At 38.0% G+C, this 26,574-nt stretch overlaps 1 protein-coding gene across 15 annotated transcripts in view; it reads left to right on the top strand.

The window, feature by feature from the left end:
* The first annotated feature begins 894 nt into the window (after nt 1–894).
* CEP295 (centrosomal protein 295) overlaps nt 895–26,574 on the top strand; it is a 53,581-nt gene continuing 27,901 nt past the window's right edge. For 8 of the 15 annotated variants that reach the window (XM_010820786.4, XM_003588005.6, XM_010820784.4 and 5 more), the window contains exons 1-14: nt 895–1,025; nt 6,085–6,221; nt 6,825–7,025; nt 8,139–8,263; nt 9,092–9,185; nt 11,624–11,716; nt 16,056–16,196; nt 17,821–18,004; nt 18,258–18,425; nt 20,388–20,609; nt 23,995–24,087; nt 24,227–24,324; nt 25,847–25,984; nt 26,445–26,542. In XM_010820786.4, the coding sequence (XP_010819088.2) occupies nt 6,108–6,221; nt 6,825–7,025; nt 8,139–8,263; nt 9,092–9,185; nt 11,624–11,716; nt 16,056–16,196; nt 17,821–18,004; nt 18,258–18,425; nt 20,388–20,609; nt 23,995–24,087; nt 24,227–24,324; nt 25,847–25,984; nt 26,445–26,542 (1,769 nt within the window). In that variant the 5' untranslated portion in view covers nt 895–1,025; nt 6,085–6,107. Of the gene's footprint in view, nt 1,026–3,017; nt 3,396–6,084; nt 6,222–6,824; nt 7,026–8,138; nt 8,264–9,091; nt 9,186–11,623; nt 11,717–16,055; nt 16,197–16,227; nt 16,361–17,820; nt 18,005–18,257; nt 18,426–20,387; nt 20,610–23,994; nt 24,088–24,226; nt 24,325–25,830; nt 25,985–26,444; nt 26,543–26,574 lie in introns of those variants that run through there. The other 7 variants (XM_059883201.1, XM_024987480.2, XM_059883200.1 and 4 more) reach the window with 7 other exon arrangements.

Here is a 26,574-nt window from a genome sequence, read left to right as displayed (position 1 = left end):
ACTGTGAAGAAAGCTGAGCACCGAAGAATTGATGCTTTTGAACTGTGGTGTTGGAGAAGACTCTTGAGAGTCCCTTGGACTGCAAGGAGATCCAACCAGTCCATTCTGAAGATCAGCCCTGGGATTTCTTTGGAAGGAATGATGCTAAAGCTGAAACTCCAGTACTTTGGCCACCTCATGCGAAGAGTTGACTCGTTGGAAAAGACTGATGCTGGGAGGGATTGGGGGCAGGAGGAGAAGGGGACGACAGAGGATGAGATGGCTGGATGGCATCACTGACTGGATGGACGTGAGTCTGAGTGAACTCCGGGAGTTGGTGATGGACAGGGAGGCGTGGCGTGCTGTGATTCATGGGGTCGCAAAGAGTCGGACACGACTGAGCGACTGAACTGAACTGAACTGAAATATGAAACAGCTCTCACTCCCTTTCTGATTGCAGGTTATCTACAGCGGTTAAATCCTTGACATGTTCTAGCTAGTGTGGCCCTCTGGAGGCACAGCATTACGATACGGTTCCCTGTTGAGTGAATTGAAAACTATCAGAAAATAACTGCAGCGTGAGAAAGTACCAAACGAATTGTGTCCTTAGACAAGAAAGGCTGCACTTCCCAAGGCGTCTTCATAAAGACGCTTGAGACTGAAGCCACCCGGGTGGGCTGTGGTAAGTAACTCTCCCTTCCTGGACCTCTGTCTCGGATCTGTAAGATGAGCCTGTCGGGAGACGTAAAGCAGACCCTCCGAGCCACGCCCGACACGAGAAATAATGGGCCCCACGTAGGAGGGGCGAGCGCCCCGAGCGGCTTCCGCCACGGCCGTCCCGACGGCCCCCGGGGCGGGGCGGGGCTCGGCGCTTCCCGCGGCCTGGCCGCGCCACTGCCGAGCGGTTTGAATGACGGAAGTGACGGCGGCTCGGAGATGGCCGCCTCGCTCACGTCCGAACGGCTGTTCGGAGGCAGCTGTGGGGCGGGCCGCCGGGCCTTCTGTGTCTGAGCCGCGATTCCTGAGGCCGGGCTTTCGTCTCCCTGGTGAGTGACAGAGGCGCTGGCCTCCCAAGGTCCCCGAGCGTGCACTTCTCCGCGAGGCGAGGAGCCGGGGGTGTGCTGCGGCGGGGGACGCACTCGCAGCGGCCCGCGGCTCTCCACAGAGGCCGGGCACGAGGCCGGCGGGGCGCGCGTCCCCTCACGGCCTCGCCTGCGCCGTGTGAGAGGCCGCCCCGGAGCCTTTGGCGCAGCCGGCCATGCGCGTTCCCGTGGGGTCGGGCCTCGCGGGGGCCCTGAGCTTCCAAGTCGGGGCGGCCGGAAGGGTCTGCGGGGTCCGACTGCAGAACTCCTGGGTGCGTCCTGCCCCCAGGTCACCCGCCGAGCGGCCTCACTCCTGGGAGCCGTTTAAGAGCCCAGCTTGGAATCGTTTCATGCAGAGAGCATGCTCTCTTTTGGTGTCTCTCACCTTTAATTTCTTAGATACTAAGTTCTGCCGCAAACGTCTGTTTTGTAAAACAATGGGGAACGGTAGAGTCATTAAAATTTAGAAAATATCTGGCAGTTTATATTTACTAAGACATACAATCAGAACAACCTGTTGGAGAAGATATTATACTCCGCTTATATATTTCAAGGAAGTGAGACAAAGTGATTTTAAGTGTCTTTGCTTCAAGTGGAATTGGGCCTTGAAGCCGCATCTTCCTAATATAGGTGATTAAGAGGTGCTCGTTGCCATTTAATCCTCAGGACAGTCTTGAAAGATAAGTAGTATCACCTCTATTATTTGTCAGTAACAGTACTTAGAATTTGAAAATCTGTATTGATATGAATAAATACTAAAGTGAGGGAATGGGTGAAACTTCCTTAAGTAGGATTCCAGTTGGTAAGTGTAGAAGGAATAATGTAAGCAGAAAACACATTGTTTCAGGTGGTCATCAGTGGATACTAAATTTAGTTGGCAAATATGGTGGGGAACATGGTATTTACATAGCCTCAATTATCTCTCCACCAAATTCTTTAAAAAAAAATGGTGTTTGTAGTGGAGGAACCTGTTAGGCACCTTCTTAATCAAGAGATCAAAACTCATTCTGGTGTGATGTGCTGAGAAGAGTACGTCATGACTTCTGTGGTGGTCTTGCCAAAAATGCATAACCTCAGTCTCACTATAGGAAGGGATTAAACACATCTAGATAGAGGGACATTATGCAAAATAACTGGCTGGCATCTTTTTAAAATGTCAAGATGGAGGAAGGGGTGACAGGACTGAGGAACATCTCAAATTAGAGGAGTTGAAGGAGACAAAACAGCCTAGCCATTAGAACATGATTTATAGACCCTCAGCCCCTGCGTTCTGAAATCTGTTTACATGGATGCCTCCCATAGACTGCTCCTAGTTAATGACAGCATAGGGTGGATGTGAAGGCAGGCCTGTTCCTGAGACACAAGGGATTTTGGCTTAAGGACTCCCCAGCAATCTTCCTGAAGCTTCCTTAGACTGCACCATTTAAGGGTCATCTACCCAACTTTGCCTTCCTCCTTCACTCAGTGGCAGATTTGCATGAAAGTCTGAAACACTCCTAGCTTTCACCACCTCCCTCTCCATTTTCCCTCACACAGGCATTTCCCCTAATAAAATCCTCGTGGGTTTCATCCCATTTTGGCATCTACTTCTTTGAGGATGCAGAGTGACACAACAGTCAAAGGATATGTTTTCCTTGGCTTGGGACCTGGTCCAGAAAATGGACATTAGTGGGACTATTGATGAAATTTGAATAAGGTCTGTAGATTAGCTAAAAGTATTGTGCTAGTGTTAATTTCCTGGTTTTGGTGGTTGTACTGTGGTTGACATTTAGAGAAGCTGGGAATACTAAATCAGATTATTTCCAAACAAGTGTAAAAATTAAGATAATGATATACAAGAAAAAACAGTTACTCTGTCACAGCTTAGGTAAAAATAACAAACATATGCTTGTTCCTGTAATCCTCTAGAAAAGGAAATTGAGGATTACAGGATTACTTGTTTTCTCTTTGTTTCAGTTTAGTTCAGTTCAGTCGCTCAGTCGTGTCCAACTCTTTGCGACCCCATGAATCGCAGCACGCCGGGTCTCTCTGTCCATCACCAACTCCCGAAGTTCACTCAGACTCACGTCCATCAAATCGTGATGCCATCCAGCCATCTCATCCTCTGTCGTCCCCTTCTCCTCCTGCCCCCAATCCCTCCCAGCATCAGTCTTTTCCGATGAATCAACTCTTCGCACGAGGTGGCCAAAGTACTGGAGTTTCAGCTTTAGCATCGTTCCTTCCAAAGAAATCCCAGGGCTGATCTCCTTCAGAATGGACTGGTTGGATCTCCTTGCAGTCCAAGGGACTCTCGAGTCTTCTCCAACACCACAGTTCAAAATCATCAATTATTCGGTGCTCAGCTTTCTTCACAGTCCAACTCTCACATCCATACATGACCACTAGAAGAACCATAGTCTTGACTAGACGGACCTTTGTTGGGTCTCTTTGTTTAGTTCTTGTCAATCCCCTCTTGCAAAAAATACAGGCTTAAACAAAATTTTCCTTATTCCCTATATTTTAGCATTTCAGAAAGTTAGGAGCCATATATAAGAAACATCAGATTCTTTTCTTGGCTCTGCCAGTAGATATTGTCACTCAGGTCAATAACCTAAGAGGCCTTTGATTCTTGTCTAAAATAGAGAATGGTTGGTTGGCACTTTCAGAGTACATTACCAAAGCCTTGTGAATATCAGCTGAGTGGGTTTCAGCTGGAAAAGATTTTTCACATGTAAGCAGTTATTCCTTTTTGTCATCAGGTTGTAACAGTGACCACATATACCTATCTAGCACTTTATATGAATTAACTCATTGAATGAGTCATTCATTCAGTCAGCACACTGAAGGACCTACTTAGGAGCAAAGCAGCTTTTAGGCTCTGCACATACAACCATGAATAAGATCATTCCTGCCTTCTTTTTGATGGAGAGTTCAGTGAAAAAGTTTTAGTTTCTATTTTTGTTTGTTCAGTTAGTAAGTCATGTATCAACTCTTTTGCAACCCCATGGACTGTAGCCTGCTAAGCTCCTTTGTCCATGTGATTTTCCAGGCAAGAATAGCAAGAATACTGTAGTGGGTTGCCATTTCCTTCTCCAGGAGATCTTCCCAACCTAGGGATCAAACCCAGATCTTTGCATTGAGAGGTAGATTCTTTACCACTGAGCCACCAGGAAAGCCCTTAGTTCCTATTAGATAACCCCAAATTCTTCTGGTCGCTATTTGTACACCTGAGTGAAAACAGTATTTATCCTTAGTATGTGAAATACTGCGTGGTGGTGGTTATTCGTGGTTAATTTGGATATTAAAAAAAAACAACAAAACCAGAGCCTCTATCCTTATTGTTAAGGAATCTAATTAGAAAGGGCAAGTTATTGATGAAAAACTAGAGGAAGGTAATATCAAGGCAGCATAGGTTAGTCCTCATATGAATGTGAGGGTAACATTTCTTATGGAAAGGCAGGTCGGGACAGGCAGGTGGAGCAAGAATCACTGGAGGGCAGTTTCACAGGGAAGTGCTGCTTAAGCTGGCTGCAGAAGGGGATTCCCTGGTGGTTTAGTGATAAGGACTCAGCACTTCCATTGCAGGGGGCCCAGGTTGATCCCTGCTCAGGGAACTAGGATTCTCACAAGTCAAATGGGGCAACAACAACAACAGAAAACTATCTTCAGAAAGATTTAAGTGTTTGGTTACCATATTTCCCTTCCTGGTCATTGTAAAGAGATTGATCTCAAATGAAATCATGGTTATGTACTGATTTGAAGTGTCTAATTTTTGAAAATGGCAATAATGGGAACAAGGAGATACAGAATCACCTGGGGAGGGTTTTTAAATTTTATAAAAACTATAGATTCTTAAATTCTTTCGTTTTTTCCCTGCCAGACTTCCCCAAATTGGGGCATGTTATAATCTAGAGACGTGGTTGAGAACACCTGAGTGTAAACAGGAGCAATAGAAGACTAGATCTAGGAATCTTAAACCCTGGACTGAACCTAAAAACATAACTTTGTTCTAGGAGTTTTGTTTAATGATTTCATTTAAAAATCACACCACCAATTACTGAAGAGTTGTTTTACTGTAGAGGGGTTAATGTGATTCCCTAAGATACAATGACACTTGGTGATCATATTATATATCACAGACTAGGAGCTGAAATATGAGCCAGGAGCCCTTGCAGTATAGTAGTCTCGCTGGTTATGTACAAGTTATCAGAGTTCTAGTGTTAAACTGTAATTTTGAAGCATTTATTCTGCGCTAACACACTTTTTGAAATCTTTGTGGTTTTCTGTATTTAAGCTGGGTAAACTCTGGAAATCTCAAGTAGGAGTTAGTCAGGTCCCACATACTACAGGTAAACAATAATCTGCCACAGATGAGGAAGCATTTTTTCTTTTTTTTAATATGAAATTTATTGTCAAGTCCTCAATATTATAAATGGCTGTAATTGAGAAAACATCTTTTCAGCAAACTTTCATGATTTAACAATTGTTAGACAGCATTTTTTTTTTCAAAAGCATCGATTCTTCGCGCTCAGCTTTCTTTTTTTTTTTTTCCTTTTGAATTTTATTTTATTTTTAAACTTTACATAATTGTATTAGTTTTGCCAAATATCAAAATGAATCCACCACAGGTATACATGTGTTCCGCATCCTGAACCCTCCTCCCTCCTCCCTCCCCATACCATCCCTCTGGGTCGTCCCAGTGCACTAGCCCCACGCATCCAGTATCGTGCATCGGACCTGGACTGGCATCTCGTTTCATACATGATATTTTACATGTTTCAATGCCATTCTCCCGAATCTTCCCACCCTCTCCCTCTCCCACAGAGTCCATCAAGTAATGCTTGAAATGGTTTACTTACCACTAAACTGCTTTCTCCCCATCTGAGAACTACCAATTTAAGTGCTGAATTAATGATTGCTATTTATAAATAAGTTGAACTTAGTTTACCCAAATCATTTCATGTTTACAGCCCTTTAAAAAGTGTTCTAATCTTTACTGTCTTATTTTTAATAGATATATATATATATTTTTTTTTTAATGCAGAACCTTCATATTTAAAGTACTACATGAAAATGAAAAGAAAGGGAGTGAATGCTGGCAAGCTGAGATTGAGTCCTAATGAGGAAGCCTTCATTTTAAAGGAAGATTATGAAAGAAGACGAAAACTAAGATTGCTGCAGGTGAGATTTATTTGGAACATAGTGTCAACTTCTTTGTGTCCCCAAAATTATTAGTATTTTCTACATTGTTATTGTTGTTAAGTCACTAAGTTGTGTCTAACTCTTTGAGGCCCCATGGACTGTAGCCTGCCATGCTTCTTTGTCCGTGGGGGTTTTCCAGGTAAGAATATTGGACTGGGTTGTGGATTCCTTATCACTGAGCCACCAGGGAAGCCAATTTTTTACATTCAGTTCAGTTCAGTTTGGTCGCTCAGTTGTATCTGACTCTTTGTGACCCCATGGACTGCAGCACATGAGCCTTCCCTGTCCATCACCAACTCTTGGAACTTGCTCAAATCAGAATGATAATGGCAGTCCCCTTAGGTCTCTGGGGAGGAAACATAATGGCTTATCAGGGAACTTTGTAAGTCTTATTTTTGGTTTTTTCTCCTTCACCTGGATTTTCTGCTTTAAATAGGGCTTATCTAATATCTTGTGAATATTCTGGAGAATTGATATATCTAATACCTGAATCAAATTCATTTAGGATCCTGTTTCCAAAGAGCTTTTCCAAAAAGTTGAAGTAAGCCTCTTTTCATGTAATCTTAAATATTCATCCTTTAGGTTCGAGAACAAGAAAGAGATATTGCTTTACAGATAAGAGAAGATATAAAACAGAGGAGAAATCAGCAATTCACTCGTTTGGCAGAGGAACTAAGGACAGAATGGGTGGAATCACAAACTCAGAAAATCAAGAACTTGGAAAAACTGTATTTGGCAAGTTTAAGAAATATGGGAGAGGGGCATCAACAAGCCAAAGAAAATGTAAGTGAGCACTTATTTGACTACCTGTCTGTGGTAATGATACTTGTTAAAAGTAGATTTGTGTTATTAGACACTGATAAAAGTGTTTTCATGTATAGAATTTGCTGTGGGCAGCCTGAATGTTTTTGTAAATTTAATATAACTAAGAATACTACTTGATTCATTTTCTGGTAAGAGTCATGTGAAGGAAAATCTGTTTTCTATGATGTTTAAATTAACATTATTCTCTAACAAACTTAGGGTTACCACTGGTGGGCGGTAAGGGATAATACATTAGGAGAATGGGATTAGCACACACACTACTATATATAAAATAGATAACCAACAATGACCTACTGTAGAGCACAGGAAACTATACTCAGTATTTCATAATAATCTACAAGGGAAAAGAATCCAAGAAAGAACAGCTGTATATGTGTATGTATAACGGAATCACTATGCTGTATACTGAAACTAACACAGCATTGTAAATCAAACTATACTTCATAAAAAAAGCAAACATTATTCTTTTCCAGTCCTTAACAACTGGGTGAATAAAATAGTAACCTTCAGAATTACAAGTTGTTACTCATTTCAGTCATTTTGGACAAGTTCGGTGGGATGAATTCAGTTTTCTGATTTCATTATCACTCCTTTCTCATACCTCCAAAATGTGTAATTAAATGTGTATACACTTGAGTTCTTCCTTTCACAAAGGCAAAGTAGTACTTAACTCAGTATTTAAGACTACTCCCTGACCTTGTTTCTTCTGATTTATGGTTGGAAAATCCTAGATTGTGGTCCCAGAGATAGTCACACAAAATAAACAAGCTGGATTCCAAGAATGCATGTCTTTGTAACCAAACTTTTAGTCAGGAAGAACTCTTTAAAGAATTTGTCAATCAAAATATTCTTGGTCCCTGGCTTTAGTTTGTGTTTTTAGTATTAATAGCTTTAAGTTCTGATATCAGATTTTTGTAGCTTTATTTATTTCATCATTAATTTTGTGCTATAGCCAGTGTTTTCATTTGAATACATCTTCATGATTTTTGCCCTGACAGAGTACCACACATATTATATATTTGCCATTTTAGTCTTGTTTAACATGACATTTTAAGTAATATTTGTTTTTAGGAGCCTGATTTAAATGCTCTGGCACACCGGGCAGCAGAAAGGAAAAAAAAGGCAGAAATGAGACATAAAGAGGCCCTGAAAGTACAGAAAAATCAAAAAGAAATGTTAATGAAACAAAAAACCTGGTAAAGTAATAGTAATTTTTACCGTATTCTCCACTGAAAGTGATATGGCTGGAATTAAAGGGTACATTGGTATTTTTTTGTGTGTGTGGAGAAGGAAATGGCAACCCACTCTAGTACTCTTGCCTGGACAATCCCATGGGTGGAGGAGCCTGGTAGTCAACAGTCCATGGGGTCGCAGAGCTGGACATGACTGAGTGACTAAACTTTAAAACTAAAACTTGGATACTTTTTAAAAGTTACATAGTATATCCATGGTGTTTGTTAAACTTGGTTTAAAATAATGCAGTTGGGGGAGTACATACTAACAAGTGAACTTTCTCTTCTGTTCTGACTTTAGCAGCAGTTACTGAGTTTCTGAAGAAGTGTATTACTAGTTTAGAATGCAGGTCAACCAAAATCTGTCTGCCTCTGATATAAAAAGAAAAAAATCAGTGCAATTATGAACATTAAAAGAGGTTATAGACTCTGCAAGTCATTGATGAGATTTTTGCATATTGTAAAAATGAAAGAACCTATTAGCTAGTCAGAAGTGGTCATTTTATGCAGTGGCCCCTCTTTATCATTTTTAGGTTTTTATAATTCCAAATTATTCTAAAGAACATTAGATGTTTGTTGGGTCAGTCCGCATTATGGAGCTTGATGTCTAGCTACACCGCTTTTACTCTTTATTTTCTCACATGTGTATGCACTCTATTAAATAGCATTTGAGCCTGTGGGATCAGGCTGTGGAGGATTTCTTAAGATTGTAATGGCTTTTATATTTTTAACTTTGAGTTGTACTGTAACATTATTTGAGAGATTAATTTATGACATCTTTTATTTTTTAAGGCATATAAAAGCTCGAAAAGAAGCTCTGCTTGTGGAAAAGGAAAGATCTGCCAAAATTGCAAGTCTGCCACCCCCTCCTCCAGCTCTCTTTGAGGTGAATTACTCTGGGTATGGGAGCTTGGATATAGTAATTCTTCTTTGCTGTTAGAATTCAGTGCACATCCAAATGCCATTTGTTTGAACTTAGTTTTTAACTGTACTGGTAATACATATCTAGAATATTTAAAAATAATTCTAGACAGCATTTTACCCACAAATGCTTTAGTTTGTATCTCTGATGTTTAAGGACTTTAAAGCACAATACTAATATAATGTTGTTCCCAGTATAATCTGATACCCAGTCTGTGTTCAGTTTTCTCCAGTTGTCTTAAGATTTTTTTGTTGTTTGAAAAACTGTAACCTTTTTTATTTTATTGGGAAAGAAAAGGATTATTTGCCCTAAAGACTTTCCCACATTCAAGATTTGGCTATTGTAAATAGTTATCATTTTATAGACACAGAAATTAGGTCCAGATAAGTTAATAACTTCACATAAGATTATGTGAAATGGTAAGAAAAGTCTGTTTCTTTGTGAGAGTAAAATGTGTGATTTTGTGATTTGAAGCTTTTTTTAAAAAAAAACATTTAACTTATTAAGCAGAAATTAATTTTGAAAGGTATTGCTTCTCCTGCTCAGATTATCTTGCTGTGGTTATTAAAACAACTCATTTGGATCATTATCTAAATTACATAGGTGTGTTTATCGAAAAAGTTAAACAGAAATTTAAAAAATACAAATACAGGATATATTATTTTGTTGTATAGACAAGAGTATTTTATGTATGTGTGATCAGCCTCAGTACCAGGTAGTCTCATCTTAAGCCTCTGGTTTTGTCAGCCTTCCTACTTTTATGTTAGACATCTGCCATGTGACATTTGATCTAGTAAGATCCAAACAGAGAAGTCAGATTTCAGCCATTCCCCCAGTGCCTTGTTAAAAGGCAGGCAGTATTTTGCCCATTTTTTAAAATTATTATTATTACTTTTGTCATAATTCTTAATGTTTCTAACAAGCCGAAAGTGAAACTGGCTCAGTCTTGTCCAACTCTTTCTGACCCTCTTGGAATTCCCCAGGCAAGAATACTGGAGTGGGTAGCCATTCTCTTCTCCAGAGAATCTTCCCAACCCAGGGATCAAATCCAGGTCCCCTGCATTGCAGGCAGATTCTTTACCATCTGAGCCATCTGGGAAGCCCTAACAAGTCAAGGTCAAAACTTTAAACTGACCAAAACATCGTCTGTGTAAGTGATTTGGCAAATACGAATTATATGTTAAACTGTGGTGGTACTTTTCCCCCCAACATTTTTATTATGAAAAATTTTTAAATACAGAGAAGAGTATAAGAAATAGCGTGTGTGTAGATTTCATTTTGCATTATGTGTAGATTTCAAATGGTTGTGTATACATTTGAAGATATAAATGTATACATTTGAACGTATATTTATAGGTTACATTTCACCCCATATACTTTAACGTACCTCTGCTAAGAATAAAGACATTCTCTTTTTCTAACGAAACTCTAGGTTGGTTTTTATTTTTTGTTGTGCTGGGTCTTTGTTGCAGTGCGCAGGCTTGTCATTGTGGTGACTTCTCTTGTTGTGGAGCACAGTCTCTAGGTGCATGGGCTTCAGTAGTTACTGCTCATGGATCAATAGTCATGGCTCCAGGCTCTAGAGCACAGCCTCAGTAGTTGTGGTGCACAGGCTTAGTTGCTCCGTGGCGTATGAAATCTTCCCCAACCAGGAATTGAATGTATCTCCTGCATTAACAGGCAGATTTTTACCACCATACCACCAGGTTAGTCCAGGACATTCTCCTATGTGGCCACAATATCACACTAAGAAAAGTAACCAGGATCCAGTCAAGGTTTACCTCTTGCTTCTGTTTGCTTTGTGTCTTCAAAGTAAAGCATTCTCTCCCCAACCCTTTTTTATTTCAGAATTTTTGAATAGACTAATTTCTTGTATTCTGTATTTGTCTGATTTGGTTATGTGGCTACAAGAGATCTCAATTATATTGGTAAATTTTTCTCTTTTCAATTTCCAAATAATCTGGGAGATGATACTTAGCATCACAAGTATCTATCATCCTTTTGCATTTATTCATTGGCCTACTTCCATTAGACAAAAGAGAACTTTCTTCTTTCAGTGATTATGAAAAGACAAAAGAGAACTTTCTCTTATCATTGATTATGAAACATCATAACCAAATGAGCAAACTTAAAATCAGTAATAGAGGCACACCTTGCCATTATGTGCCTCCTGATGTCATACAGTAAACTGTAGAGTGTCACCTATTCATTATTCTTACTGAAATACAATCTGACTTTTAAACCTAAACTTCAGATTAGTGGAAATACAGTGCACGCTCTCATGAAGAAAAAAAATAAAGAATAACTGATTAAAATATAAAATTACTTTTTTCAATGGATCCTGCTTCAAATGAAAATGAATACTTCCAACTTAACAATCTATTTTCTGTTTCATTTTTCAGAATGTTGAAGTAAAGAAAACTAACGTGAAGACGAACAGTTCTACCTACCATCATCTTTGTACTTTTGTGAATAGAGAGGTGGACACAAAGCAGGTGATTGACTTTTTTCATGACTCTCACTTGATTATTTCTCTGTCCATTGAATTGAGTTATATATTGTTCTACATATATTGTTATCAGATATCAAAATTTGAACAGCTCTACCAACTGTCTTAGGGTAATAGTGATTAAAAAATCTTTTAAATATGCTTTGAATTACAATGTCATGTTGAATGTGAATGGAATGTTGATATAATATGAATGAAAGGGATTGGCCTCCTAAATTGATATATTTAATTTTCTTACCATAAAAGTTTTTTTGACATAAAAATAATACATACTCTAGAAATTTGAAACTAGATACATGTAAAACACCTAAGTTTTCATCACGAAAAAGTAATCGGTTAATACATTAATGGATTCATTATAGTATTTTTAATTAATACATTTTCATTATTTGTGTATAAACATACACATGCTTTTTAAAACATGATTTTTAATAGCTACTTAAATATTTCATTATAGAGTTTATTTAACCATTCTATTGTGGAGGGGTTTTTTTTTTTTTGCTTTGTAAATAATGCAAACATAATCATCTTGTACATTTTTTATAGCTTTTTAAAAAAAATTTATTTGTTTATTTCTGGCTGCATTGGGTCTTTGGTGTTGCCCGTTGGCTTTCTCCAGTTGTGAAGAATAGGGGCTCCCTTCGGGTTGCACTGCTCGGGCTGCTCGTGGTGGTGGCCTCTGGTCGTGGAGCACGGGCTCTGTGGCGCATGGGCTTAGTTGTGGTGCATGGGCTTAGTTGCCTCACGGCATGTGGGATCTTCCTGGACCAGGGGTCAGACCGGTGTCCCCTGCATTGCAAGGTAGATTCTTAACCATAGGACCACCAATAAAGCCATGTTGTGTATATTTTGTCTACAGCTCTGATTGTATCTTTAGAATAAATGTCTAAAAGAGAAATTATAGGTTCCACAGTGTATAACATTTTATCAGAGATACTTGATATAGATCTTTAAATTTCCTTTTAAAAAGTGACTGCAACATATGAAAATGGCCGTCTTACCGTACTCATGGGCTTCCCTGGTGGCTCAGTGGTAAAGAATCCGCCTGCAATGCAGGAGACCCTGGTTCAATCCCTGGGTGGGGAAGATCCCCTGGAGAAGGGAATGGCTACCCACTTCAGTATTCTGGCCTGGAGAATCCCATGGACAGAGAAGCCTGGTGGGCTATAGTTCTTAGGGTCGCAAAAGGTCAGACACAGCTGAAGTGACCTAGCACACAGCGTACATCATATCCTTGTCTGTAGGAAATGATATGGCTTAAAAATTAATTATCTGTGTTAAGAGTGACAAACAATTGTTACTCCTTGTTATAATTGCTGTTTCTTTGTAACAGTGAATTTTGACCTTTTTCATGTTAGATATATTTATCTACTAGATACATACACTATTTCACAGTGTAGCATTCATGTGGAGGTTAGAATGCAACAAATTCTGTAATAGCTAGTGTTAATATTTGATCAAGACACAAGATGAGTATTACCATCATAAAGTTAACTTCTAAGAAAGGAATAAATCTTGAAGATTGTTTAAAATTGTAAAATACTATTATAACTTTCAATACCTTCTATTAGTATTAAACATATATTTTATACTAAGATTGATGAAAGACATTTCTGTTTTTAGCTGTCATATAGGGTATCACTGATGGTGTCACAGTAAATTTTTAAACTTTTTTCTTTGACAGTGACTAAAAGACCTACCTTCTCTTCAATTTCTGGACTTGAAGATTACATTAGTAGTTATAATGCAGTTTTATAAAAACTGTCCCGCATACTAAAGCATTCTAATATTTTCTTCCTTACACCATCACTTAGGAAAAATCTGTCTGTAAACCTTGGGTTTAAAATGTGATAGTGCAGTAATGTGCTTGATTTCCCAGATAACAAATCTCTGTATTTTCATCTGCATCTAAGCTTATTTCACATGTGCAATAATTTAGAATCTTTGAATAGAATGATAGGATCTTTATAGGAGGTATCATATAAAACTACTTGCATTCTTGGCATATATTTCAGTTATTCCTTCAGCTGCTTTCTCCAGATAAGCACTTTCATTTTGTTCAGTCAGTCTTTTAGCATGTGAGAGTTGCTGTCATGTTTTGTTTGAATATCTTGATAAAGTGGTTATACTTGATAGAGTCTGTTGTATGTTATAAAGTTTGTCTTTGACAGAATGATGACATTGACCTGCTATATTCCTATTTAGAGCCAGTTATTCTCTAAATTTTGTGCTACATTTACATTCTGTACACACAAACAAAACTTCATAGGCTTGAAATTCCTAAATTACTCCTGCTCTTCATCCTTTATATTAGTATTAAAAAGTTGTTTTATACTAAGGATGTTTTCATCGGATTTATTCCTTTGTCAATGACTGTACGCAGCACTTGTTAAAATGGATTTTTCATCCTAGAAATATTTTTCTAATCAGATCCACTGTATTGTTTGCTGTAAGATCCAGAAATGTCAGCAGACAAGCAGAACAGATTTCGACCTATATGTCTTGGGTAGAAGATGCAGAAGTAGCATATTTAATCACTTATTGTTTTGTGTATTGCAGATTACAATTCATGGGAAAGGGGTTTTCAGAAACATGTTTTCTAAAAAGTATTTTTGCTTGGGATTTACACTTTTGCAAATTTCACATGTATCTTTTGAGTTCAGCTGGTAAAAATAGAATCTTGAAATTATTTCAACCAGATACTTGTTTAAATTTTTAATTGCATTGACACAAAGTTTCAGCAGATTGTCTTCTTAAAGAAAACAGTTACTTGTAAAACCTTGTTTTGACATTGAGTGGTCAGATTACATGGTAAAGAACCCACCTGCCAATGCAGGAGATGTGAGTTTGATCCTAGGTCGGGAAGATCCCTTGAAGAAAGAAATGACAACCCACTCCAGTATTTTTGCATGGAAAATTCCACAGACAGAGGACCCTAGCAGGCTGCAGTCCAAAAGAGTTGGACACAGCTTAGCAATTGAACAACTGCAGCAGCAGTCAGATTAAAACTTGTTTGGCATGTCTAATGTTTCTCTGACCCTTTATTGATACTCTTTATATATATCATTATATCTGGACTCAGTCTGTTTATTATATATGTTGTGTGTTTTGAAGTTTTTCCTTCTCTTCAAATTTTGGTTTATCATAGTTGACATTCTGGTTTTTAATTCACCCTCACATGATGTGAAGAATCCCCAAATAACTTTTTTTCTTAAAAACCTCATGGCCTAAATGAAATGTTGCTCCTAAAATTCATTTTAATATTTTACATGTTAATACACTGAATAATTTTATAGAGGTTATAACTTTGATTTAATCTGACCTTTGTTAATAAGGATTTACATAAATATTTATTAGCTCAAAAGGAATATAATATTTTTCATACATTTATTTGGCCATTACACTCTTTGTTTCTTTCTTATTTTTTGGCTGCATTGAGCAGCTTGCAGGATCTTAATTTGCTAACCAGGGATCCAACCACATCCCCTGCATTGGGAGGGCAGAGTCTTAACCAGTGGACTGCCAGAGAAGTCCCTACTCTTTCTTAATTCATTAGCTATCTCTCTATTTATCTCACTACTTGAGAGTTATAAATAATTTTAAATATGTGGTAATAGCTTTTGTGGTTATTGTTTCATTGACTGATAGATTTTTACCATGTAAAATATTTAAGATTTTTACTTAAAGTTATGTTTGAAATGCTTACTTGTATTTGAAAGTGAATGTTTAGGTATAATAGTAAATCCAGGTTATGTTCCATGCCCCACTCCCAACGCACATGCACACATTGAATGTTGCTATGTTAATGAAATAATGGCTCACTGTACAACCACATGATCATTGATTTGCACAAGTTCTAGTAAGCCAGAAATTATGTTAAAGAAGGTGTTTTGATTATTTGGCCTTCCCGAGGTGCAAGCCAAGCAGCAAATTTTGGCTGAAAACCAAAGGCAAATCTTAGTGCTAATGGCTTTCATGACCTTTGACGTTTGTGGTTTCTTAACTATTATTTGTTTACCTTTCAACACTGTTGTTTTAGTAGAATTTCTTAATAAAAGTAGGATGGAGGAATTATTTGGATGAGTATAGTGTACTTTACTTTAAAATGAACAAGTTGTAAAACTGTTTAACAATTCGACTTTTTTCATACATACATGCTGTTGATAATTGTGGGCATTTAAAAATATAACTTGAAAGAATATATGTAGCTGGTTATCATTTAATTTGATATAAATAGAAAAACATGACTTTAGGGTTGTTTTGCTTTTTAGTTACCATTTTGTTTCATACTTTATTTGTCTAAAATGTTATTGATTGACTGCTAGCCAGATCCTCATTTGGCTGCTGAAGAAGAAGCTAAAAGATTAGAAGAACTACAGAAGCAGGCAGCGCAAGAGAAAATGGAACAGAGTGAGAAGGCACATGCCCGGGGATTCCAAGCAATGAAAAAGATCCATTTGGCTCAAGTAAGCATTCAGTTCTGCTGATGGCCTTACGGATGGCACTGTAGGACTTAACTGACAGGGAACAGTCTCAAAGGACAGAGTCTTGAAGAATGGGAAAACAGCGTCTCTGATTCATGTTATTCCAAGTTTTCCGACTTGCTTTTACCTCCTCGTTTCAAATTCAGGTTGGATGAAACTGTTCTCATTTTTCTTCTAAAATTTGTACTAATGAATATATTAAAAGTTTAATGTATTAATCAGTTTAAAAATAGCCCAAGAAGAAATTAATCACTTTTCTCATTTAGTTATTTGAATTACATTTGTGCTCTGTGGATTTTCAGATTCGATTCATTAAATATTTACCAAGCAAAGGACTTGTTGGCTTTGCAGAATATTGTTCAAAAATAGTCACAATCCTTGCTGTCAAGAAGCATTGAACTTTGTTGCAGAGATGTAAAATATGTATGATGAAAGCTGGCTTTGTAGTTATAGCATTGCATCTGTCATGCTTATTGTTCAATGTTTATTCTTGAAACAGCATAGAAATGATTCCTCTTCTTAGAAGTCTGATTTTCTTTTCTGAATTTGACTAATACATTTGGATTTTTAAACATTCATCTGAAGAATGAGTTTTTATGCACTTCTATGGTAATTAGATGCCACAGAATTAGATGCCTTAGTTTGTATAATTTGAACTGAATTATGACTTAAATTTTTAGTTTTTATCACTAGGACTTGTTGGCTCAGACAGTAAAGAATCTGTCTGCAGTGCCGAAGACCTGGGTTGGATCCCTGAGTCAGGCAGATCTCCTGGAGAAGGGAATGGCTACCCACTCCAGTAATCCTGCCTGGGAAGTCCCATGGAGAGAGACTACAGTCAGGTTATGATTATCGTGATAATCATAACTTACCCCTAGTTTATAAAAGCTAAAAGATGAATTTCATCTAAGTTTTAAACCTACAGGCAAAAAAACATGAAAAGTAATATAAACTGAGCACATTCTTGTATAAATTAGTAGTGTTTAGTGGTTAAGAAAGTGGACTTCACAGTCAGTCTTCCCAGGGTTTTCCTCCCTTCTTCACTACTTAGCTGTTTAATCATAAGCATAGTGTGGAATAACAGGAAATATTTGTTAAGGCACAATCTCCCTGAGTCTTGGTGCTCACTTGAGAATGGTATCTGCTGCTGGCAGCATGGAGAACTGAAAAAAGTACATTGCAGGAGCGGTGGCACCTTAATTAGAGTGTAGCTTTGTGACTGTCCCGAGGAAGAAGACCTGACAGACACGTTTGAAGCTTTGTGGCCTAACCAAAACCATCTTCTCATATTACTTGCCAGCATAATAGAGTTGACCCTTGAAGTGTGTGGGTCAGCTTACACCTGCATATTTTTTCAATGGTAAATACTGTGGTGCTGCACGGTCCATAGTTGGTTGAATCTGTGGATTTGGAAGAACTGCGGATATGGAGGGCCAACTCGTAGTGTCTTGTGGCATTTGATCAAATGGTAAAGGAGGGGATGGAACTACAGCCCCTGTCTTCATGATTTCTCCACTTTTAATTTCCTTCATGATTTCCTCACTATTAATGTTACTATCCAAAGTGTGTGACTCAGTTGTTAATTATTTCTCTTTATCCTTGGAAGAATCAAGAGAAACTAATGAAAGAACTCCAGCAGCTCCAGCAAGAGGACCTGGCACGCAGGAGACTGATGGTAGCACGGATGCCGCCACAACTAGTGGAACTTCCATACAAACGCAGTGAAATGAAAGAAGATTGGCAGAGAGAGCTAGAATTTGCCTTTGAAGACATGTACAATGCAGACAGAAGTAAGATGTTTTCAGTAAACTTTCAAAGTTTACTTTGAAATGTTATTAAATGTCACTAAAATGTTACTTATTAAATGTCTTTGTGGGAAAATACATTTGTCTTGATGAAGCAGTTTTTGTTTTGAAAGGAGTTCTCATTTGAAAGAGGTGCTCATATTTTAAACTTGAAACTGTGATGAGCTTTAAAATTTTATGTGCAAGTTCTTTTTAGTCATTTTGGAATGGAAACATGTTTGTGCATTTCTTTATTGAGAGGTGAAAGGAAACCTGATTTTGCACCTTGAACCAGAGCCTCTGCCTGCTGTGATTGATCAGATCCAAGACGAAGAACTGGACCTCTCAATGGAACATGAAAGTTTAGGGGAGACTGAAAACATTCCAATGACAGAAGCTGAAACAGTACATTCTAGTGAAGCAGACGGTAAAAACTTCTGACCTGAATATTGCTGTATTTTATAGGAAAAAATGTTCATCATTTGCCAGCAGTTAGGAAAGGCTGGTTTGATTTAACTACTGCTGCTGCTAAGTCGCTTCAGTCGTGTCCGACTCTGTGTGACCCCATAGACGGCCGCCCACCAGGCTCCCCCGTCCCTGGGCTTCTCCAGGCAAGAACACTGGAGTGGGTTGCCATTTCCTTCTCCAATGCATGAAAGTGAAAAGTGAAAGTGACGTCGCTCAGTCGTGTCCGACTCTTAGCGACCCCATGGACTGCAGCCTACCAGGTTCCTCCGCCCATGGGATTTTCAGGCAAGAGTACTGGAGTGGGGTGCCATTGCCTTCTCTGAATTTAACTACAAACAGTGCCTAATACTAATGGGAGTGATAAGGGGAGGAAACTTCAGATTTCCGTCACTAAAGATCCTTTTCATATACATAGGAGGAATGTTTATATATATATATATATATATATATATATATATATATATATGTATATGTAGTCTGAAGATTTTTAGGTTACTTAGGTTATTTGATAAACTCAGTTCATTTGAAAGGTCAGCATTTTTTTGTTTTTGCTTTTTAGATTTTGTGCTTCTATGGTGCAATCTCCTGTGCTTCTAGGCACTTCATATGTGAGGATGAACAGCACAAACTTAGGTTTCTTCCAAACTTCATCTCTCTCTCCACCTTCTGAATTTTTTCACTTGCCAGTGTCTAACAGTACATTTTTCATCTTCTCTTGCCTTGTCCTTCTGTCTTCCTCATGTTAATGATGATACCACAGTCTGCAGTAATCCAGGCCAGAGCTATGAGAGGCATCAATACCTCTAAAAAGACAAAGCTGTCTCTCACTACACATCTCCTTAGAGACCAAGTCTTCTTCCTTTTAACTTCTTTTCTCCCCATTCCTAAGAGTATTGCCTTTGTTCAAAACCACTCAGACTTTCTTTTCATCTTCACCATACACTGTGGATAGGTAGTCCTTGGGGGTTCCCATTTTATGTGGATCTCCTCTAAGACTCCTTGGGGTAGGGCTCTAGGCATTATCCCTGTTTCCTGTGTTCACACTGCTGTCCGAACAAAGTATAAGGTTACTACGATTTGGCATAAATTTCAGAAAAATGGGTTCTGGGCTCAATTGCCATGAATTCCCCTTTAAACTTCATTTCTGGCCTCTGCAGAATCTTTCATTTTCTTGCAAACCTTATAGCACATATTTTGAATGCTAGTCTTAACCACAGATTAAGAGATACACATTCTGTCATCATTTATCAAGTGGAATAAGCATCTTCCTGATACATTTTTAAGCTTGCTGCATGCCGATCATTGAAAAATACAGTTGACCCATGAACAAGGGGTTAGGGGTGCCAACCCTCCATACAGTCCAAACTCTGCTTGTAACTTGGGCCTCAGTACCCAGTATATCTGCAGATTCAACCAACCCTGGATCATGTAGTCCTGTGATAACATATTTATTTGAAAATAATCTGCACATAAGTGGAGCCCAGGTGGTGCTAGTGGTTAAAAATCTGCATGTCACTGCAGGAGACGAAACAGATGTGGATTCAGTCCCGGGGTTGGGAAGATCCCCTAGAACATGGTATCCCACTCCACTGTTCTTGCCTGGTCCCATGGACAGAGGAGCCTGGTGGGCTGCAGTCCATAAGGTCGCAAAGAGTCAGACATGACTGCAGTGACCTAGCATGCATGCACGTGCAATTCACATGCATGTTCACGGGTCAGCTGTAATTGAATTTTGGTGTCCTTATTTAAGTTGAAAAAATTTATACCTGGTTATAAAATTGCGTTTAATTGTAAATACTGAGGAAAATACAGTTGTACTTTTGTTTTAACCAGTGGTAGTTGTGGTAACTAAGTGTAAAGATAGAGTAATTTACTTTATTTGTAATAGGTGCTGAATAAATTTTATTTCCTTTTCTTTTAGTTCCCTCAGCAGTGAAGACCCACCAGATTCCTTCAAAAATTCTTTTTAAAAAATTATTAAATAAGATCCGAAGCCAAAAATCTCTCTGGACAATTAAATCCGTGTCTGAAGAGGAGGGTGAAATGATTACAACTGTCAGTGAAGCTGAAAGTAAAGCCCTGACAGTTGAATCAGGAGCAACTGTGAGTGAAGACAGAACATTATCCTCTGGGCAGGAACAAGGTAGTTTTCTCCAGTCTCATACTATAGTACATAAACCCTTTCTAAGTTGTTCAAAGATAAGCTCATTTCTGAAAAATCAAAGAACAGAGGTCAAAAGGAAGAAAAATGTTTCAAAGCCCATAATGCTGCCACTTACAGGCAGTGAGTGTTAGAAACCTTACTGAATCCTCTTCCAGAGCACTTTGAGTGTAGTGAATTATTCATAGATATGTTTCCAAAGACATTGATGAACCAGAACTAGCCTGTTCCTTATGTTGAGATGTACAGGCTGTTTCTAATGTTTCTTATTACTTTTTTGCACTGTAATGAGCATCATTTTAGCAAAGTCTTTGCCTACATCTTTAATTATTTCCATAGGAACAAAGGAAAAGAATTCCCGAATCAAAGGATATGAACACATTAACAGTTTTGAATGTACAGAATTGTGTGTTTATTTTACTTTCCCACCAGAGATTTGGTTTCTTGTTAATTTTTTAAAAAAAATTTTGGTAGATAAATAGGCTATTTAAATATATTCCCAGAAGTTACTAAAGTCAAACCAGTAGTATTTCCTTGAATTACATACTATCAAACAAGAATCATGATATAACTCTTTGATTTGCTTTTTTCTTTGAGTTTTATCTTCTAGATTTTTTTTAAACAAAGTAATTGGATTTATGTGGAAATGTTTTGCTGCCAGCCTTCTTAAAGAAGTGGCTTGTAGTTCCTATTTAAGTCTTTGATTTGATCCTAAGTACAGCAGGAATCCTTCTGAAAATACTTTCTGCACTTGACCTTTTGACACCTCCCTTTCTTGGTTTTCCTACGTCGCTGACTTCTCCGTCATTGTTTTCTTTGCTGCTTATTCTCATCTCAACAACCACTAGTTATTGCCCCAGAACTTGATTCTCACATCTCATCTCTTTGTATTGATACTCCCTAGTTGGTCTCTAAAATGTGATGCCTTTACATTACACTCTGTACGCCAGTGACTTCCAGGTGTGTCTTTCCAGACTTGGCCTCTTCGTTGAACTCCACTTCTTTATTTAAATGTCTATTTGATATTTTCCCTTGGTGGCTCAGGTGGTGAAGAATCCACCTGCAATGCAGGATTGAACCCTGGGTCAGGAAGATCCCCGTGGAGAAGGAAATGGCAACCCACTCCTGTATTCTAGCCTGGGGAATTCCATGGACAAAGGAGCCTGGCAGGCTACAACCCATGGGGTCACAAAGAGTCAAACACAACTAAGCAGCTAACACACACACACTCGTGTATCGAATCACATCTTAAACTTCTCCAGAGCTAAGTTTTTGATATCCCCTCCTGCCCTATACCTGCTTTTCCTATGATCGTATATTTCAGTAAGTGGCAAAAAATTCTCTTGCTTAAGCCAAAAAGCTTGTCATTCTGGTTTGTCTCTTCTGTATTCTACATCCAAATCATCATCAACCTGTTGATCCTATGGTCAAAATATATCCAGAGTCCAGCCATTTCTTACAGCTACCATCCTTGTGTAAGTAACATTCATTCTCTAGTGTAGATTCTTGCCTATACTAACCTCCTCTCTATGCATAGCTTTTGCACCTTCCTGCAGTAATCTTTTTCCAGAGTCATCTTGTTAAAACATGTCAGCTACGTCATTCCTTTGGGGGAAACCCTCCAACAACTACCCATTTCCTTCAGGAAAACTGTTTTTCTTACAGTGGCATCAGATCTCCCCACACACCCCTCCCCACTACTTCCCTTACTCACTGTTGCTCTGACTTCATTTTTCCCCCAACCACTGCACTGTAGGCACTGGCTTCCTGGCTGATTTTCCAACACAGCAAATATAAATCATATGGTCTTTGAAAGTGCTGGTTTTGGGTAGGGAGGGGGATGCCCTTGGGTATATTTATGGCTTACTCTGTCACTTCTTTCAAATACTTGCTCAGATACCACTTTCTCAATAAAGCCTTCTCAGCCACGCTATGTAAAATGTCAAATTTCTATACCTTCCCCCAGCCCCATAATCCTCACTCCCTGTCACCTCTGCTCCATGGCTCTTAGCATCTGATGGACCGTAAATTTTCTTTCTTGCTCATTTGCTTCTTGTCTTGACACCTACCCCTCTCCACCTTGCTCATCCTCCAGTCCTGGAATGTAGGACTTGATTCTGTTCATTGCTATATCCCCAGAGTCTAGACTAGTGCTCAGTTCATATTTATTAACTTAATTGACCTGGTTAAAGCAAAGAGAGTTAAGTTTGGAAGTCAGACATGTGATATTCAAGCACATGGGCATGGAAGAGCTCTTAGTGGAAAGAATTCAATGAGAAAAGGGCTTATAAGACATCTGAGGAACTTGGGCATTTAGAAGATGTCTAGAGAAGGGGCAAGTAGTAAAAAGGAGTGAGAAGTAGGAGAGAGAATATGGCATTGGCATTTAATACAAGGCGACACTTTCATCTTTAATCCATAACCAAGTAATTTTGGAAAAGGGCCTGGGTAGTAATCTTTCTCTAGCCTCATTTGACTGTGTTCTTCCCCTTATCTGAACCAAGTTTTTTTTGTTTTTGTTTTTTTTTTAATCCTCATAGGGTCCTTAATGCCTGCTGACCTGTCTGGAAAGGTTTCCTGTCCATCTCACACTCTTTACCTGGTTGATTCTTCCTTACCTTTCAAATGTCCACTTAAGTGCCATTTCTTAAGGGAAATCTCATCTGAGCTCCTAGTCTGATTCAGATTTGTCTGAAATACTCTCTTGTATAGCCCCTCTTTTTTTGTTTCTTATATAGTACTTAGCACTGTTTCTAATTTTATAATTTTTTTCTAAGATGATTATATAACGTTTTGCTCCCACCTGCCCCATAAAACCCACTTTGAGGCCTTTCCTTCCTGACCAGGTACATGTGCGTGCAGCACGTACGTAGGTGCTGCATGCATGTGTGGGTGATACTCTGTGCAGTTTCTGGCTACCCTGATATGATCAGTGTAGACTGCTTTACCTTAACTTTCTGCTCTGGTTTCATAAATAATAAAAATCCTAAAATCTAAGTATGTTGAAGATACATTTAAATTTCTTCAGCTTTTTTCTTTTTACACTTTGGTACCTTACTTCCTCTATTCTTTTTATGCTTTCCTATTGTGTTTGAAACTGTTGTAAGCCTGTCTTTTAAGTCAGTTGTCTTTCATCTTTTCCTTTTTGTTTACAATTTTAGTCTTACATCTTCTTGTATCTTCTGTATTTTCTTTTTGTGTTTGACTTGAATTTATCAGATAAAATATGTGATCATCTGGAAGGTGGCTGGATCTTAACTAAATAAGACATTCAGGTGGACCAGTGATAATCTGAATGTAGATTTTTGTTACATTGTTCAGATTTAATTTTGACAGTGATATTATGTTAATAATGTATCTGTTACAGTTGTTGAAAGTGACATGCTAACAATTGACTCTGGACCACTTACTAGTGAAGATAAACCACTTTCATTTAGTACTGACTCTGAAAAGGAACAAGGTATTTCTTTTTCACATTCTTAAGCGAACTTAATTCATTACATCTTTTTCCTAATAAAATTACATGTAATAAATGAACAAAGGACATTACAGTTGTATTAAATTAGTGAAACTAATTTTTGCTTTGGGAATTCTCTTAGAAATGAAAACCACTCAGCCTCTCATAGCTCCAAGTTCAATTCTACTTCATCCTCAGGAAGAAGCAGTCAGAGTTAGAATGGCAGCGAGGCAGAAACAGGTAATTTGAAATTTTTATTTTTAAAGGTTTCTTTCTTCCCCTGGGTACTATAGTTTTGTTTGACCATTGAGATTTGTCTTAAAATCCAGCTACTTTTGATACCATTTCTTCTACCTTACACATTCATTTGATAAAGGCAGAGATTGTCTTTTTTAAAAGTCAATTTACCCTACATAGTTTCTTGTACAATGCCTTATATATAGTAAGTACTCAATAAATATTTGTTGAATAACTGAGTCCCTGTCATGATATTAAACATTTGGACTTTGTGATCCCAACAGTTTTTTTGAAAGGCTGTTTTTCAAAGAAAAAATTTTAATTCAGCTTCTACAACTGTAATATTGGGCCCTTCTACTTTAATGAAAAATTTTTCTTAATACAAATTAACTTGATAGAGGCTAATTGTTACTAAACCAATCAGTTTATAGTCATAGCTTTTATAAAAAATACATCTGAGGGTTGATAATCTTATGAGCCATTGTTTTTTCTCAGATAAATGCTTTCTAATCTGTGTTGTAAAGCAGTATTGTCTAATAGATTCTTCTACAGTAATGGAAATATTCCATATCTGTGTCAAGTATGGTAACTGTTAGCTATGTGGGCTGTTGAATATGAGTAGAGCAGCTGAAAAAAACTGAATTTTAAATTTTGTTTTGGATTGCTCTAAGTTTTAATAGTCACATGTAGCTAGTGACTACCATATTGAAGGAAGGTAAAGACAGGAACTCAGCTATAGTCACTCTTGCTTGATGAGGAATAGGTAGTATCAGATTGAGACATTTTTAATTTTGAAAATTAGATCATTTCTAGCAGAAGTGTGCCGCTTAATAAAGCTTCACATAGATTCCCTTTTCTGTTCATTCCTTGTTTCTTACGTATATTTCAAGGACTAGAAGGTGTTGGATTTAGCAGGCAACCAGTTAGACTAGTCCTTGTCCTCATGAATCGTAGTTACTTTAACATAGATGTTTTTATTTCTTGGATTTGTGTGTGTGTGTGTGTTGGTATAGTTTTAGAGTTTATCATGCCTCTGCCATTGTCTTCCCATCTGTTTCATGCCTGACAGTAAAGACTGAATGTTGTTCACTATACTGTTATTTAACTTCTAGATAACTGCACCCTTTTACGAGTATGCCTAAGAAATCAAAGTGTTGTGGGAGGTCTTGATATTTAATTTCTTAGGCATTATCCTTACCGAAAACAGGATAAGAGCTAAAGATGTGAACACAGAATTTGCTACTTCTCTGGAGGTGGTGCTTCAGTGGTGGTCAAGGTTTCCCTGTGCTCCCAGGAAATAGAAATAGTTAATATGTTTATTTTTAGTTCTCTCCCTTCTCCTTTCCCCTTTCTCCATCTCACTCCTTTCCTTCCTCTGGCAGTGGCAGGAACAGATAAAATATCACCACTTTCTTCTTGGAGAGTTGGTACTCTTGGGGATGAGACCTATTACTTTTCATTGTAATGCATGTAAACTTTGGTATGAGTTTGTTGTTAATAGATCAGTAGTATTTTTGTTACTTAGATAATGGAAATAGAAGAACAGAAGCAAAAGCAGTTGGAATTGCTTGAACAGATTGAACAACAGAAGTTAAGATTAGAAACTGATTGCTTCAGAGCTCAGCTGGAAGAAGAAAAAAGAAAAAAAACTCAACAGACTGGGGTAGGATGCAGGAAATCTCATCCCTGTGTAGACTGTTGGAGGATAAGAACAATCAATCTTAGTGTTCAGAAAAGTAAAACACCTTTCTAATTTGTGTTTGATTATCTTTTTTTAAAGTATGTATGTATATGATTATACAAACCTGATTGATATATATATATATGTGTGTATAAGTAAGTTTATACAGACCTGATGACTCTCATCTTTCAGTTTCTAGACAGTGCTAATACAATGACCGTGACTTGTATGTAATAGGTATGTTGAGCTCTTGAACTTCCTTGACACTAAACGAGAGTGACAGATTACTTCATTTCTCAACAATGGAAGTGCCAGTCTCTTTTAAGAAAAAAAAAAAAAAGGCTATATGGAAGTTTACAATTATAGAACTTCAGTTTATGTAAAATACTCTAGTACTTGTTTCTGTATTTGCCTTTTGATTAGTAGCTTTGTCTTTTACTAGGTCAGCACTGCTCCAACATCATACACCATATGTTCTGATGAAGATAGGCACAGGCAGATGATTCATATTTATCAGCAACAGCTATTACAGCAAAACAGGTATTAATTAGGGTACAGTTTTTATGTGATAT

Source organism: Bos taurus, chromosome 29 (genome assembly GCF_002263795.3).
Source record: "Bos taurus isolate L1 Dominette 01449 registration number 42190680 breed Hereford chromosome 29, ARS-UCD2.0, whole genome shotgun sequence".
NCBI lineage: Eukaryota > Metazoa > Chordata > Mammalia > Artiodactyla > Bovidae > Bos > Bos taurus.
This window is presented reverse-complemented; position numbering and strand designations above follow the sequence as displayed.